Source organism: Leptodactylus fuscus, chromosome 7 (assembly GCF_031893055.1).
Source record: "Leptodactylus fuscus isolate aLepFus1 chromosome 7, aLepFus1.hap2, whole genome shotgun sequence".
Lineage (NCBI taxonomy): Eukaryota > Metazoa > Chordata > Amphibia > Anura > Leptodactylidae > Leptodactylus > Leptodactylus fuscus.
In genome coordinates, this window is record NC_134271.1 from 101,044,398 (window position 1) to 101,061,360 (window position 16,963).

General features: G+C 43.5%; 1 protein-coding gene across 10 annotated transcripts in view; it reads left to right on the forward strand.

Annotated features, from left to right (window-relative positions):
• Positions 1 to 4,265: 4,265 nt before the first annotated feature.
• KLC1 (kinesin light chain 1) overlaps positions 4,266 to 16,963 on the forward strand; it is a 186,044-nt gene continuing 173,346 nt past the window's right edge. For 5 of the 10 annotated variants that reach the window (XR_012717252.1, XM_075282666.1, XM_075282669.1 and 2 more), the window contains exon 1: positions 9,820 to 9,933. Coding sequence is in view for 8 of the 10 variants with exons in the window: in XM_075282666.1 (XP_075138767.1) it covers positions 9,908 to 9,933 (26 nt within the window). In the remaining 2 variants the exon portion in view is untranslated. Of the gene's footprint in view, positions 4,463 to 9,819; positions 9,934 to 16,963 lie in introns of those variants that run through there. The other 5 variants (XM_075282671.1, XM_075282672.1, XM_075282673.1 and 2 more) reach the window with 3 other exon arrangements.

Here is a 16,963-nt window from a genome sequence, read left to right on the forward strand (position 1 = left end):
CTATCAAATCACATCAATACTTGGCATGGCCACCCTATGGAGGAGAAGTCCTAGAAGTGATAACATAGAACCAGAGTAGGTGAGGTCGGATAAAGACACAGATCCATCAAATTCAACCTATAACTCTAAAGTTTTGATCCAGAGGAAGGCAAAAAAAACCATGAGGCTGATGCCAATTGCCCAATATTGGGTAAAATTACTTCTAGACTTCAAACCAATAGAGAACCCTGGATCAACTTGTCTTCATCAAAAATCTAAAACCTGTAACCTGTAATATTTTTCCATTTAAGGCTGGGGCTCCACTAGCCAGAAAAATCGCGGCGTTTTACAGTACTTGCAAAGTGGATGTGATTCATGTGAATCCCATGCCCACTTTGCGGAAAAATTGCAGTGCGAACACGCTGCGATTTCCAAAACCATTGCAGTTTTGAAAATTGCAGCATGTCAATTATATATATAGGAAAGCCGCCGGCAGCTTTCCTATAGATATACATTGGTCTACATTTAAAATCATTTGCCGAGTCTCGGCCCATGTTTCCAGCTTGCCTAGATCCCCTTGTAATATTCTTCTATCCTCCTCTTCAGTTTTGATTATTTTTCAGAGTTTAGTGTCATCTGAAAATATGGATACCCTGCTCTGTAAACCGTCCACAAGGTCATTTAGAAACATTGAAAAAGAGAGGACCCAATACTGACCCCTGTGGCACCCCACTGGTGACGGTGACCCAGTGTAAGTATTTCCCATTATTTTCTCCCAGTCCCAACCTTCTCTTTTTGTATATACACTTTATACACTAAGTATGAAGATTCCCATTTTTCTCAGATATAAACTAATGGCGCCAGCTGCACTTTCCCTTGCGGTTAGCTAAACTGTGCAAGACAGCAGCTGATACATTGATGAGTGATTTCATAATGGTCATATGGTTGTGGAATTTTACACTAGGTCTATGGTGATCGCAGATGCAGCCGACTAAACATACCCATTCCTATCACTGAAATATTTTTGATATTTTAGGTTTACAGGGAAGCAGATTGGAATCTATGCTTCGGGGTGGGGGACACATTTCAAATAAGAGAAGCTGAGCCGGCGTAGCAACCAATCACATTTAATTTCATTTTTTAACTACGTACATGTTGGAACAGCCTTAAGAAAGGCTATTCTTCTCTTACCTTTCTTTTTCTGATCTGCGCCGCTGTTCCTGAGGAATTTCTTGTTTCTTTCATATGTAAATGAGCTTTCAGACAGCACAGGGCACGCCCCCTGTGCTGTCTGAAAACTCTCCAGTGACGCCTCTATCTTCTTCTCTGGACCGCCTCTTCGCTGGGTCATCGGCCTTTTACATGAGCGCCCGTTCAGCCACAGGAAAATGGCCGACAGACATGCGCAGGAGGCACATTTGGCTGAAGATGCAGCTGATCACCTGGCAAAGAGGTGGTCCAGAGAAGAAGATAGAGGCGTCGATGGAGAATTTTCGGACAGCACAGGGACACCCTCTGTGCTGTCTAAAAGCTCATTTACATATGGAAGAAACAAGAAATTCCTCTGGAACGGCGGCGCGGATCAGAAAAAGAAAGGTAAGAGAATAATAGCCTTTCTTGAGGATATTTCGACGTGTACTTAATTAAAAAAAGGATTCTAATAATAGAATCCCTTTAAGGTGAGCGGAGCAGGGCAGGATGGTGGCACCTCGGCCCGACATATTTATTATCACTTGCAACAGTTTTCTGGCATGGTTTTGGTGAGACCACATCTTCTTTGGGGATGGTTCACCCCCTCCCCCTTTTTCAGACATGGGCATACAATGTGCTGACCATGTCCCCTTTTTGTAACGTGACTCGCACATAATGTGGAGAAAAGGGTGTATGACTACTCCACTGTGCCTCCAATATATATTCCTCCAAATTTTAAAGGTACTGTGGTGTACACTGCCCAATAAAATGTAAGAATAAAAAGAAAGGAGAAAAGTTTGAAATAAGGGAAAATTAAAGTTTAAAGTGTAACTAAACTTTCAGAGAACTTTTTATTTCTGGCAGTATTTGTATCATTAATAAACTTTGTAATATAACCTTCCCCACCATCAAGCCATGTGTTCCCTCTGTCACTAGTCTCTTAGATGTATAAAAATGAGTTTCTATCTGTGTGTTTGTCTGTCTGTCCTCTATGTGCGACCAAACGACTGGCCTGATCTTTACCAAATATAGGCACACAGATACATTAGGTGTCTGGTAAGGTTTTAGACCGGGCCTCAAGTCTCTCAGACGTACCATTCCTGAGATACAGTATTCCCAAAACAATTAATCCATGTATAAAAAGTAATCCAGCACGGCTGATGTTGAAAAATTTAAAACTTCACCTTTATTGGTAGATGTACATAAAACTGGTATATACACACATCATACCAGATTACTGCGTCAGGCTGACACATTTCGTAAAATCTTCCTTCATCATAGGGGCTAAATTTTTCAACATCGGCCATACTGGATTACCTTTTATACATGGATTCATCACTCTACTCTGAGCCGAAAGAGTCTAACATCCGAGCAGAGCCAATGTAATTTTGGAGTGGAACGTTTGACCAAGGACATTATCGGCAAAGTGGACTGAGTATTCCTTTTCCCTTTTTCCTTGTTATTTATTGATATTCCCAAAACAATGACCTGCATTAGCCAATACAAACCTGCAAGTCTTTCACTCATATTCCAACTGCCATACACACAGTCACTCCACATGCACAATCCAACACTGATATCCAAACTGGCATACACGCATCAGAGGGTTAGATACACAGCTCAGCACACAGTATCACACATCAGATGATTAGATACACAGCTCAGCACACAGTATCACACATCAGATGATTAGATACACAGCTCAACACACAGTATCACACATCAGATGATTAGATACACAGCTCAACACACAGTATCACACATCAGATGATTAGATACACAGCTCAACACACAGTATCACACATCAGATGATTAGATACACAGTTCAGCACACAGTATCACACATCAGATGATTAGATACACAGCTCAGCATACACCATCACTCATTAGGGGATTAGATACACAGCTCAACAGTCAGTATCACGCATTACAGGATTAGATACACAGCTCAGCACACAGTATCACAAATCAGAGGATTAGATACACAGGTCAGCATACACCGTCACACATCGGGGAATTAGATACACAGCTCAGCACACAGTATCACACATAGGAGGATTAGGTACACAGCTCAAAACACACCATCACACATCAGAGCTTTACTCCAGGTGTCCAGAACAACCCAGCCATTTTTCTTCACTGCTGTAGGTCAACTTTAAAAGGGGCAGGGTGCTGTTGATCACACTGTTACACAAGGTCACATACACACAGCTTTACTCCAGGTATCCATAACAACCAATCGCAGGTTTTTCACTGAAATTCAAACAGATACACATGATCACATGATGCTTATGGAAACGCACACAAATGACATAAAATACAACAGTGCAAAACTGTGCAATTCTTATGGGGCCATTACACAAATAAAAAATGAAATACACCCATGTGAGGTCTATTCCAGTAGATCTAGACTGGTTAAGATGGTGCAGATGGTGCCTGGTGCAGATGCACTGTTCGCACTATGGTTAGAGTGGTCCTGCTGCTCTTGTGTCAAAAAACAGCATAGTTGTGCTGAAACTAACAGCACTCATTTTTCAGGAGCGGCGGGGGCTAGAGGAAAAATCCCAACTGTACCAGGATCAGTGGTGCTAAGACTATTGTAAGACACAAAAAGGTGGTGAGAGTTTCTCTTTAAGAAAGAATCTGGTTGGTTGCTATCAGCAACTATTCCACAAAAGAAGGAATGTGATTGGCTACTATGGGTAACTATCTATTCTACATAAGGAATCTGGCTGGTTGCTATGGGTAATTACCCCACTTAATAAGGAATCTGGGTAGTTGCTATGCATAATTACCCCAATGAAGAAGGAAGCTGGTTGGTTGCTATGGGTAACAGCGCCATATTTCATGCGGACCAGTTATGATAAATCTCCACCTGGAGTTCTTAGTGAGGTGCCACTATTGAGGGACGTGTAGGACTGTTCTGGCCACCATGATGTGAGGAGGTACACACATGTTATCATTCAGTTGCAGGCAGCAGGCCGTCCTAATCCCCTGCACAGTGACAGCCCTCGCCCTCCCCCTGCACTGTCACTTTAAGAACTGACACATTACATCATGGCTGGCCGCGGTGCATTGTGGGTGGGGAGGAGAGAACGCCATTTTCATTGGGGAGCAGACAGAGGCGGATACCGGCTAAGCAGCTGCAGGAGGAGGATGCGCTCCGGCACCTCGGCTGTCAGCTAGGAGAGGCCTGGGCCCGGGCCTGACATACGAAGACAAGGCTGCCCCGGTGAACCCCCGGATATCTCAGCTGTCACCATTGAAGAGTGCTGACACTGACTGCTGAACGGTATGGGAGCTGCGGAGTGTGACGATGTATACACAGGACGGCCGGCAGGGGGTAGTGTAGTGACAAGGGGTTACTGGGAGGATGCAGTGATTTCTAATGTGACAGCCTCTGCACCATTCCTATCTGTAGTGGGGGCTGGGGCAGCTCGTGGGCTCCATGCTGCATGGCTGTACTGTCATGGGTCAGGTAGCCTGAAAGAGAGGGAGGCCATATTATTACAGGAGAGACTGCATTGTCATGAGAGAAGGGATGGCGTGTCCTTTGTGAGGGATGGAGGCGCCATTGTTGACGGGGCTTTGCCCTGTCACGCGTAAAGGATGAAGGGTGAACTGGTCCTGTGCTATGTAGAGGATGGAGGCTGCATTGTCAGAGACTGACCCTGGCCTTATGACAGTGATGGAGGCTGCATTGTCAGAGACTGACCTGGCCCTGTGACCATGATGGAGGCTGCATTGTCAGAGACTGACCTGGCCCTGTGACCATGATGGAGGCTGCATTGTCAGAGACTGACCTGGCCCTGTGACCATGATGGAGGCTGCATTGTCAGAGACTGACCTGGCCCTGTGACCATGATGGAGGCTGCATTGTCAGAGACTCACCTGGCCCTGTGACCATGATGGAGGCTGCATTGTCAGAGACTGACCTGACTCTGTCACAGTGATGGAGGCTGCATTGTCAGAGACTGACCTGGCCCTGTCACAGTGATGGAGGCTGCACTGTCAGAGGCTGAGCTAGCCCTGTGACCATGATGGAGGCTGCATTGTCAGAGACTGACCTGGCCCTGTGACCATGATGGAGGCTGCATTGTCAGAGACTGACCTGGCCCTGTGACCATGATGGAGGCTGCATTGTCAGAGACTGACCTGGCCCTGTCACAGTGATGGAGGCTGCACTGTCAGAGGCTGAGCTAGCCCTGTGACCATGATGGAGGCTGCATTGTCAGAGACTGACCTGGCCCTGTGACCATGATGGAGGCTGCATTGTCAGAGACTGACCTGGCCCTGTCACAGTGATGGAGGCTGCATTGTCAGAGACTCACCTGGCCCTGTGACCATGATGGAGGCTGCATTGTCAGAGACTGACCTGGCCCTGTGACTATGATGGAGGCTGCATTGTCAGAGACTGACCTGGCCCTGTGACTATGATGGAGGCTGCATTGTCAGAGACTGACCTGGCCCTGTTACAGTGATAGAGGCTGCATTGTCAGAGACTCACCTGGCCCTGTGACCATGATGGAGGCTGCATTGTCAGAGACTGACCTGGCCTTATGACAGTGATGGAGGCTGCATTGTCAGAGACTGACCTGGCCCTGTGACTATGATGGAGGCTGCATTGTCAGAGACTGACCTGGCCCTGTGACCATGATGGAGGCTGCATTGTCAGTGGCTGACCTGGCCCTGTGACCACGATGGAGGCTGCATTGTTAGAGACTGACCTGGCCCTGTGAACATGATGGAGGCTGCATTGTTAGAGACTGACCTGGCCTTATGACTGTGTTCGAGCTTGCTTTGTCAAAGGCTGACCTGGCCCTGTGACCACGATGGAGGCTGCATTGTCAGAGACTGACCTGGCCCTGTGACTATGATGGAGGCTGCATTGTTAGAGACTGACCTGGCCCTGTGACTATGATGGAGGCTGCATTGTTAGAGACTGACCTGGCCCTGTGACTATGATGGAGGCTGCATTGTTAGAGACTGACCTGGCCCTGTGACCATGATGGAGGCTGTATTGTTAGAGACTGACCTGGCCTTATGACTGTGTTCGAGCTTGCTTTGTCAAAGGCTGACCTGGCCCTGTGACCATGATGGAGGCTACTTTGTCAGAGGCTGACCTGGCCTTATGACAGTGATGGAGGCTGCATTGATATATGATGATCTATGGTAATGGTTGGAGGTTGGATTGATGTGGAGATCATCATGTGTAAAGGGTGGATGGTGCACTGGTCCAGTATTGATTGAATGTAATGGATGGATGGAGGAAACATTGATATGGTTTTGGGTGTGATGGATTGTGTATAAGTTTGGCCTGCTGCTCCTATGTGTTAAAATAAATAAAGATTTTTGAGTAATTTGACATTGACCAGCTTTACTTTATGGGAAGATGCATGTGTTGTTTTGGGTGGAAAGCGTGCCATCGCTTTGTTAATGGATATGGCATTGTCATCGCACGTGTTGAAACTTTAAACATGGGTATCAATAATGTGGGCTTAGGATGCAGTTTAGATAATGGTCTTCAATAGGTTGGGTGATGGTTGGTTGTGATTTTGTGGCAGGATATATAACAATAACAATATATCAGAGTGAGACATTACTGGTACAGTACAAGCGATGGGGGCATTGTCACTAGGATGGCCTGGTCGTTCATCAGCGATGGAGATGTCATGGTCACTTGGCTGTCCCGATCCTTTATCAGAGTGGAGACCACATTATCAGCAGGATGACCGGGTGCTTTATCATGGTTGGAGGCTGCGTTGTCATCAGGATGACCTGGTTCTTTATCACAGATGGCGGCTGCGTTGTCATCCTGCCTTGTACTTTGGGTGCTGGCCTGGGTGTATTTATCTAGGACTTCGATAATCTCTTGGGAGGAGAACATTGTCATGGATTCCTTAGATTTGTACAAGTGGGAGTTTTAATGTGGTGCTATGAAGGCTGCAGTCTGTATTTGATATGGTAGATCAGTAAAGGCACTCTGCAAGAAGAAGGTGTGTGTTACTTTCTTATCCTTACCTTATAGAGTGTATTGTATCAGAACACGTGCTGATGATTCTTTGCAATTTCATGGGTGGGGTTACGTGGTGGGGTCCTGTAAGGGTTGGATTGTTTTGTGCTACTTTATTAAGCTTCTGGTGTTACATAAGGATAAGACTAGTAATGATTGTGATGATTTCTGTGAACGAAGGTTATATATAAGTAGCCTTAGCAGGTATAGGCTGCATTGTACCTGAGGAGAAATATATTTTATATGCTTAATGGGAAGATATTTCACGGTTACATGTGGCACTAAAGGAAATAGTCTCATGGCACGTACAACATGGATATTTGTGTTTTAGGTTCTGATGTTCACATGGTGGATTGTGATGGAAAACATCATATATGATTGTGTTATAGTTGGGTATATCTTGATTCTTAGATGGAAAACTGTATTGTCAAAGAACAGACAGGAAAATGAAAATAGGCTGTATTATGACGTGACAGGGTGTGTTGTCATGGGGGAGCTGTCCTAGGTTCTTCATCACAGGAAGTTGACCTGTCTTGTCTCCTTGGTTGCAGTGGGTTTGCTTGCATAAAGGATATATGGGAGGGGGGATATAATCTTTAGTATTCCAGTATATGTGCGATGCTGGATATGTGACTGTAATGTCATGGAGAAACATGTTTGTCCTGTACCACAGAAATGTACAGCATAACTGGTAGCATACTAACAAGCAAATCCCTTTGTTCCTTGTAGGGCATTGACCCTGCACAAAGCTGATCATTGAGTACATGGACCACACAGCAAGTCCCCTGGTATGGCTGGGTACTGGACATAGACAGTGATGTTTATCGGGAGTCCTAGTGATCTGTTGAGTGTCATGTCTGCTTATTGTAGTAAACTGGAAATTGTCACTAATACCTATATTTGGCTGAAAAGTAATGGTGTACATGCATTTGTACAGGTTGTGTATTGGAAGTATATGGCGTGGATACAGTATCTGTAGAATAGTTATGTACCAGGAGACCGGACACAAGTCAGACTGAGTGTAAAAACCCGAAACTAGAAAATCTGTGGGGCCCTTCCACTATATATATTTATTTTACATTTCTCAACAAAAATCATGTTTTAAAATCTGTATGAATTTGGGAGAAACAGAATGCAAAAACCTGATTCTCTTACTAACAGTCCTGTAATGCAGGACCCTGTAAGAGGGTAGGGTCATAAAAATCTGCATTAGACAGGTCATTTGTTGGTTTGCTTCTTTACACAGAATGTCATGAAATAACAATTCTGGAACATTATTACTTGCAACTTCTGTGTTGTGCCTCTGTTGTTCTGCATGGAAATGTATGATTACATTGTCAACTGGTTGTTACCATTTGGGGGTTTGGCCTTACACACTGACATTGTACAATCAAAGCTGCCAGTGTCAGACACAACCTGCCGAAAAGAATACTAACACTCTTGTCCATTTATAAATATTCAGGAGGAATAACAGAGGATCAGCACAATTTTTTTGAACAAAGAAAACATGATCCAAAAACTGTTATTTCATGGGAAATACAAGTATATACTTTTTGTCACGAAAGATGACCGGTTCACTTCAGGGCGTGGTCTAAAATATGTCAAATGCGGCTACAACAATATTAGAATGCACCTTTAGGCTAAAGCCCCACATTGCAGAAACACAGTTTTCTTTTGTTTTTGTTTGTTTTTTTGCAGCTTTTGCTGCAGTTTTTTGAGCCAAATTCAGGAGTGGATTGAGCAGAAGGTAGAAGTATATGAAGCTTCCGATATATTCCCTATTTCTTTTGTAGCCTTTCTTGGCTTTGGCACGAAAAAAAAAAAACTGCAACAAAAATGCTACGTTTTCGCAACGTGGGGTCTTAGACTTAACGTTTCTTCTACGGAATTACATTAAGCTCCAGTACCGCGAGCTTATTGATCTATCAATGGAGTGTCAGTAGTTCTGGGGTTCTGTTCCTGAGCCCTATAGTAGAGTGCTGCAGTGGCTGCTTAGTCAGGTTAGATTTAATGACACTATTGCTGGTGTGCAGTGACTTTGGATGTCATGGTTGGCTTTCATTTGGGCCTGTCTATTTGACATTGTACCTCCTGTAACTGCTTGTACATATTGGCAGGAGATGCAGATAGGTGTTTAAATGCCAGATAAATATATATATCATACGTGGACTTAAATTCTCCAAGAGCCAATTTGACTTTCAGTGGCCAGCAAGGCGAACTTCAGAGAACAACCTGAAAAGTTATGCACCATAAGCAAATATCTAAGTATTGTTTACCTGCTCCCTGGGGTTGAGCTGCCCTGAGACATATTTGCTTATCTAGCACTATTTAGTTTTCCTTGCAGGGAAAATTTTTCTCAATAAGAAAATCTTTCGAGTATATTATATAAGGGAAAAACTGCATATGATCCTGACATTGTATTATACTGCCACATATGTGTTTCTGATTAGGTTTTTGGCCAGTGCTCAGAGGAAATCTGCTGACTGTATATGCTTTTTTTTTTTTTTTTTTTTTTTGTCTCTTACAATATAATTTCTAACAGTGACTGTATATACTATGTATGCATCAAGTATAGAGCAGTGGTCTGTACCCCCCTTCCCCTGCAAGCATGCCCTGTGGAGCTGCGGCACAGACTGCAGACCACTGCTCTCCAGGATCTGAGTACATTGCAGGGATTGTCAGTCTCTCTTTCTGGCTGAGATCAGATGCTTGTGATGATCACTCATGAGAACAGGTGGATCAGCGGTGGGGTGAGTCATCACACATAGACACCTATTGAGTCACCTGTCCTCATGTGAGGCTATACTGTGTTATTGACAGCCCTCCTCCCCTGATATAGGGCAATTTTATCTGGGCATGGTTATTTCTGTCTTATCATTCCCCTCTGGGGAAGTGGAGCTGCGTCACTTATCTCTCCCATCACCGATGCTTGTCATTTAGATTGTGCCCAGGCACATCTGCCAGGCATCACTCCGCTCCACTCACCTCTCTCCTTGCAGAATATTATAAAGCCGTGCCAGGAATGTGCAGAAAATACAATGTATATGGATAAGCCGCCATTTAACATGAAGGAAAGAGATGTTTTTATGTCCTCTGAATGTTATAGACTTGCATCATAATACTATATTATGTATATTATCTATATGTTTAATTCATTACATGGTATAGTGATAAGGATTGCTTCCACCTACTTACTGACAAGTGCTAGATATATTGTGCTAGGGTCAAGGGTATCCTGATCATGGAGATAGACCATATGTCTGCTATTGGACTCCATAGATAGATGGTCGGTAGACACCAGGCAGGGATCCCCTTATCATAGGTCCTACAATATTAGCAAAGAGTGGTGTGAGGAAATCAACCTAAATAACGTGTAAAGGAGATTGTTGGAACATAGCATAAGACGCTATGTGGGAATGGAGTGGTGGGCTACAAGGTTGCAAGGTGCTGTGTGGGAGGGAAGGGTTGTGTGTAATGTAGTATATAATGTACACCCTGCATTGTTTTCTTCCATGTATGGTATATAGAGGTGGCTTTGTTTGGTACATTTACTGCAGAGGGCATGTGCTGCTAATAAAAGCTTTTCATGTCCGCATGACAACCGTTTTCGCCTTTTGCAAAGTGACATCTGAAAAGCTTTTCTTCATCGCTGAGGTTTATTAGCGAGACAGGGCCTGGTCCTTATTCTGGGCTGTTCTCGACACACCCTGCCAGTGATGCATCGGGCACCGTCACCCTGCTGCTGCCTCTTCAAACAAAGAGCCTGGCAACAAAGAGAGAGACGCACTGGCTAAAATGTGTGAGCCGAATCGTATTCTCCTCATGCCCACATTGTTATTCAAGCAGTGCCAAGGCTTTTAGGGCATACAGATTGGGATCTACAGAGCTGTGCTGAAATGTCTGTGTTATTCCCCTGGCCTATTAAATCACATTTTCTGGTTCTTTGACATAATTGCTCTCTGTAACCCCTTCGGTGGCGTTTTATTGTGTGTTTAAGCACTATGGGGTTTTTCAGAATATATGTTACGTAGGGTTTTTAAGCATATGGAAATATATAATATCTTGCTTTGATGTGCAGCTTATCTTAATGCTCTGCAGGGACTCTCTCCAATTCCCAAAACACTAGAAAATCCACGGTCCGCTTCTGGCTCCTGGTCCATATTAAGAGAATGTATGTTATTAGCAGGAAGGGGCCACTTTATTCCTTTCTATTGTTACAGTACGTACCAGCGTTCTCATCCAGAGATTTTCTATACTACACTTCTGTATAATCTTTGAGTGGTATAGAGCCACACTATGGCACCCTTAGGAGTCTGTGGGCCTTCTCCATATGCTCCAACGGAGGCACAAAGGTTTTTTCTTTTTGTGCATTGGATCCGCCTTGGTGCCACAAAATCTGGAATTGGGACAGGGAGCTATCCTACACCTTTTAATTTTGTTACATGCCTTCAGATGGTGGTCACCCAGGCAGGTAAGTAAGGGGTTACCTACGCTAACATATTTGGTAGCATACTCTAAAGGGAGGCTGCAGAGCGAAGCTATAAAAATAATGCCATGTGGGCACATACCACAGTGGGGGAGGCTTTTATTTTATTGCTATGTAATAAACCTACAGTAGAGTAGTGCTACTTATATTGAAGATAATGTATTGGTAATGTATTGTTCACTATGACTTTTGTGGGTTTATTGAAGTCTTCCAGTGCCCAATGCATTGTCTGGCTGCTATACCTCTCTTGCATACTGAAAAGAGACATCAGCTGTGTCTACTGGAGACCTACCCTGGCAACAAAGAAGCTTCTTGAATGCCGATTCCCCCGAGATGCCTAATAGCTGCATTAAATGAGCGCTCTATTTTTTCTTTTTTCCTTTAACATTGCAGTAAGGTAATGTACAGCTCTTTCAAGCTAGACAAGTTGGAAATGTCACACCCTTGAGAAGACATACCTAGTGACAGGAATGATGTGAGGCTCTCACGAAATACCATATGCAAGCTTACAAGATAATCACATCAGTGGAGATGCGAACATCTGGCTGGAACTAGAGAGGGAAGGAATAAAGTAACCCCCCTCTGCAACACATGTGGCTTTAGTACCGAGACTTAAAAAAATCCTATAATGCCCTTCCACCATATGGAGGTCTTGGATACAGTCAGAACACCAATAACAATTGTTATGTTAGATAGTGACTGGTGAATATAAAGAGTCACTTCTCCCTATAACAAGTCTATAACCTATAAGTGGAGGTTGTCACAAAGCTTTTCCACACTTCACGTACTGTAGTGCCATAGCAATCTGTACTTGTATTCTGGTAAAAGCTATTGTGTATGTACAATGTTATTGAACATTGCTACTATACAATCCTCTGATGGGTCTGTATTTGGGGGAGAGCTTCCTGTAGAACGCTGAATAGCTCCAGATTTAAGCATGCAATAAAACATGCAGGTTTTTTTTTTTTTTTTTTTAATTTCCACCTGGTATTTATCTGCTCATGTGAAAAATTTCTACATGAGAGTAACGGCATATGTGTGTGTGTGTGTGTGTATATATATATATATATATATATATATATATATATATATATATATATATATATATATATAGAGAGCTGTTTTTTTGCAATTGTGCATTATGCCTGGAGTTGGGGTATATTGAGACGGGGCAATTGAAATTGCAAAGGTAATTTTTTTTTTTTCTTGTTTTTTTTGTTAACTAAGAGTTTATTTATACTGGGTTTTTGTTTTTTTTTGTTTGTCAGACGAAAAATAAAGCAACTTCTTCCAATGCCAGTGCATGTTCAGTGCTGTACCTTAGGCTAAGACCAAACGTCAAAACTCGATAGACAATTTTACAGTCACGGTGAAGTCAATAAGATTTCAGTTAATCTCATCCGCACATTGTGGGAAGGAAAATGCGGCAGAAAAGCTGAGTTTTTGAAGAAGCAGCATGTTCTTTGTAACTGCAGAAGTGCTGTATTTTCCCTATAGACTTATACAGGATGGGGAGGCAAAAATGAATAACACAGCAGATGAAAAGTGAAAAACACAAGCATTTTTGCTGTGTTTCTGCAGCGATTCGACATGTGTCTCTAAGGCTCCGTTTCCACGGAGGTAACGCGCCACTCATTCTGATACGTAAACACATGTCAGAGTGAGCGATGTAAAACAGAATCCCATTGACTTCAATGGGTGCCGTCTTACGCGTGCTACACATTGAAATCAATGGGTTAAAAATATGTAGCGCGCGTAAGACGGCACCCATTGAAGTCAATGGAATTCTGTTTTACATCTCTCACTCTGACGTGTTTACGTGTCAGAATGAGCGGCGCGTTACTCCGTGGGAACGGAGCCTAAGATGTTCAGGTGTCACTAAGGTGTTCAGTATGTTCCGAGCATGTGCAGTGCTGGTCTCAGAACTGGCCTGTGTATGGTAGTCTGTATTCCGTAAAAGGGGATGGCGGAGCGCTTGTCACAATGTATTCTGCTAATGTTGTTTTGCCACAGCTACTTTACTTTATTTCCACATCTCTCTTGCACATAATGGAAACATTTGAGGGATAGATCATTTAATATTTACCCAGACACATTTTCTGGAGGCCATTGGAGAGGCCTGGCGAAGTCAGTTATCTTCTATGTGTGGGATTGGCTAAAAAAAAGTGTATTAAAGGAACACTCCAGGCTAGAGAGTAGTTATTTGTAGTGCAGAGCCTGAAGGGATGGTATATGTGACACAAGACATCCCCCAGATAATACCTGTGCTACGCTCCATCCCCTCAGGTTCTGCTCTAGGAGTAACATGAAAAGGTTTTTCCTCACAGCATTCCCTTCATTTCTAGTGTGGAGATGACATGAGAGCGCGTGCAGTGTATTATTATGGGACTGGTTATACAAGGCTTCCTGTCACACTTTCCATAAGTTACTATGGTCACTGAGGGTGTTTTGTCCAGTGTCTATGGCCGCACAACGCCATGTCATCGGCTGTGCACTGCAGTCTAGGAGGACGTGAGCTCATGTTTGTGTGGGCTGGTGCTCGATTGACTCATATTAACCAGCTTCAGATACTCCTCATAGTTGTACCCTCCCTGCTATAAACGCCTTTAAACCCTTAGTAAACACTTTCTGTATCCATATACCACAACATAACTCATGATGTAGAAATGGATAGAAACAGCATTCAGAAATGAAGACCCGGATAAGATAATTTCCTATAAATGTAAAGCGGTTCATCCAACGGACACAAGGAATACAGCTATTTTCTGGGAAAGATTATTTATTTATTTCTCTTATATAGTGTCTTCATATTCTGCAGCACTTTATAGATCTTGTCAACCAATGTGCCATATAGGGATCAGAATTCCCAGTCACTGGCCTTGGCTAGTATCAGACTCTTACCCAGCACAAGTGTGAACCTAGCCTATCTGACCGCTGTAAATCTTTATATGAAAAAAAACAAAACAAAAAGACCCCCTAAAAAACAGATTGGTAAAAAAACCTCAAAAACCTGATTCCAATGATTACACAGCAGATACCAGAATTTGTCTTTTTCGATGGATTAGTCAACCAATATCCATCAAAAATGTGTCTATTTTTGTCAGATTTTCTCCATTTATTTATTTATTTTTTGTGGGGGGAGGGTAAGAGACTATAAATATGCAAGATATATACGAGGAAGGATAAATCCATTGACCGTAATGGCAGGCTGCCACTGCTTTATTTGATCTGGTTAGCTAGAATTAAAGGGGGACCTATACAATTTAAAAAAAATTTTGGCTATCCATTATTTTAGCAAGAAAATCTGCGTCTGGCTGCAGAATGGAAAATGTGGTATTGTATTGCTTTGTTAAAATGATCAACTATGTATTATATGGCTAGTCTGGGTCAGTCAGATCGGGAGATTCTCTTGGTTAGAGACAATGTTGCATTGGCTTATAAATGGGGCTCCAGAACACAGGACCCCCTTCTATGATGTTCTTCTGCTGTAATAAGGCGAATTGACAGGCATTGTGCTAAGGTTGTTTTCCCACTAGTGACATTTGTTCCCTTTTTCGCTGACCCCACTAGTGACATTTGTTCCCTTTTTCGCTGACCCCCTTGTCTGTATTATAGAGTAGTGAAATAAAATTTATATTCTTAAGGTTTCTGCTTTGTATAACATGTGGCAGGAGAGAAGCAGCAAGTAATGGCATAGCCTAGCGATCATGATCATTTAGGGCTAGTTCACACGTGAACTGCCCGCGTGGGTTTTGACACAGAGAGAGCCGCGGCGAGCCGTGTCTCTCTCTTGTCAAAACCCGCCCGCCGCGACCATCGCTGTCGCGGCTTAACCCTCTGCTGTCGGCTCAAATGAATGAGCCGACATAGGAGGGAGCTGCCGGGGGCGGAAGCCGCGAGGCTGAGCCTGCGCGGCTTCCGCCTGAAGAAAGGACATGTCCTTTCTTTTCTTCGCTAGCAGCAGCTCGCCGCTAGCGGAGAACAGAAGCCCGGCGGTCTCCATAGACCACCATTATAAGGGGAGGTTTTGGACGCGAAATCCGCTGTCAAAAACCTCCCCTTATACTCACGTGTGAACTAGCCCTTAATGGTCCCTGGGGGTCTACCCTCTGGGGTCGATCCTGAGATTGCTTAGGATATTGTGGCGCATTCACAATAGTGAAGTGGCTGCAGGACTGAATCAGTGCTGCAGTCCTGTCATTCTAGTGATATTCCAGCTGTTTATGAGAAGGCATATCCCTTTAAGACTCAAGCTGCAAAGAATTTCAGGTCCTATAAAGGCGACACACGTCTCTATGCTCATAAAGATCTGACTTGACACCCCAGCGTCTGCCTTTCAGAGCTGCTGTTTGTCTCTCCAGTACCCGAAGATAGAAAATGAAAATTCCTTTCATCAACCGTTTTCACTTCCTTCTCTTTTGGGAGCATCCTCGTGATAAGGGAGAAGGGGATATCCTCTAAGATGTGTGTCATAGCTGCTCTTCAAAGCCTAGGGGTAATCCCGTAATAGTCCTTGTGAATAATATGTTATGTGTATGGCCATATTTTTATTCCTCCCTGCCCACAAAAACCCCTCTTAAACAACCCCTATTTGAGGACGTTGTGAAGGTCACGCAGAGCGTCTTATTCCCGGTGATATTTTCTGCTGCCGCATTGTTTCCATTATTGATGTTTTCCCACATACTATTGTTTGTCTCCTCTAAATATTTTGTAGCTTTTCCATTGCTTTCTTTGGAATGATGTAGTTAGACTCTTCTTTGCAGTAATATATTCGCAGCAGGGGGCACCAACGTATTATTGTTGCTCCTCTAAAGCAAGGGGAAAGCTGGTTAGGTTGTGTTCACATACTGTGGTTGTGTTATTTTTACTACATCCTTTTTATATGTCTTCTTGCCCTAAGAAACCAATAACGCTATGAAGGTTAATTCCGTCTGACGCCATATGTAAATTGGCTGTCGGCTACGATGGACTAAACACTACAATGGATCCAGAGTGACTGTTATGGGGTGTGTCGGGTTTCCGCTGTTTTCTTTGTGATTTTGCCAATTCGTGCTTGGAGGACTTTTTTGTCCATGATTTATTTTAGATGAACTCTGCTCCACGGGCTCTGAATGGCGTCTCTTCCGTGGATCTGAAAATAGGCTGACACCAAACATTGTGGAAAAGCAGCTTTTTATGTCGAGGGGTTGTGTGTGGCATTTCAGCTCTGTTCCAATGTAGTGAATGGACATGTTTGGAATTGCTTTTGGTAGAAAAATTCCTCGTTTTCGTACAACCCGTTCATTGTGATTGAT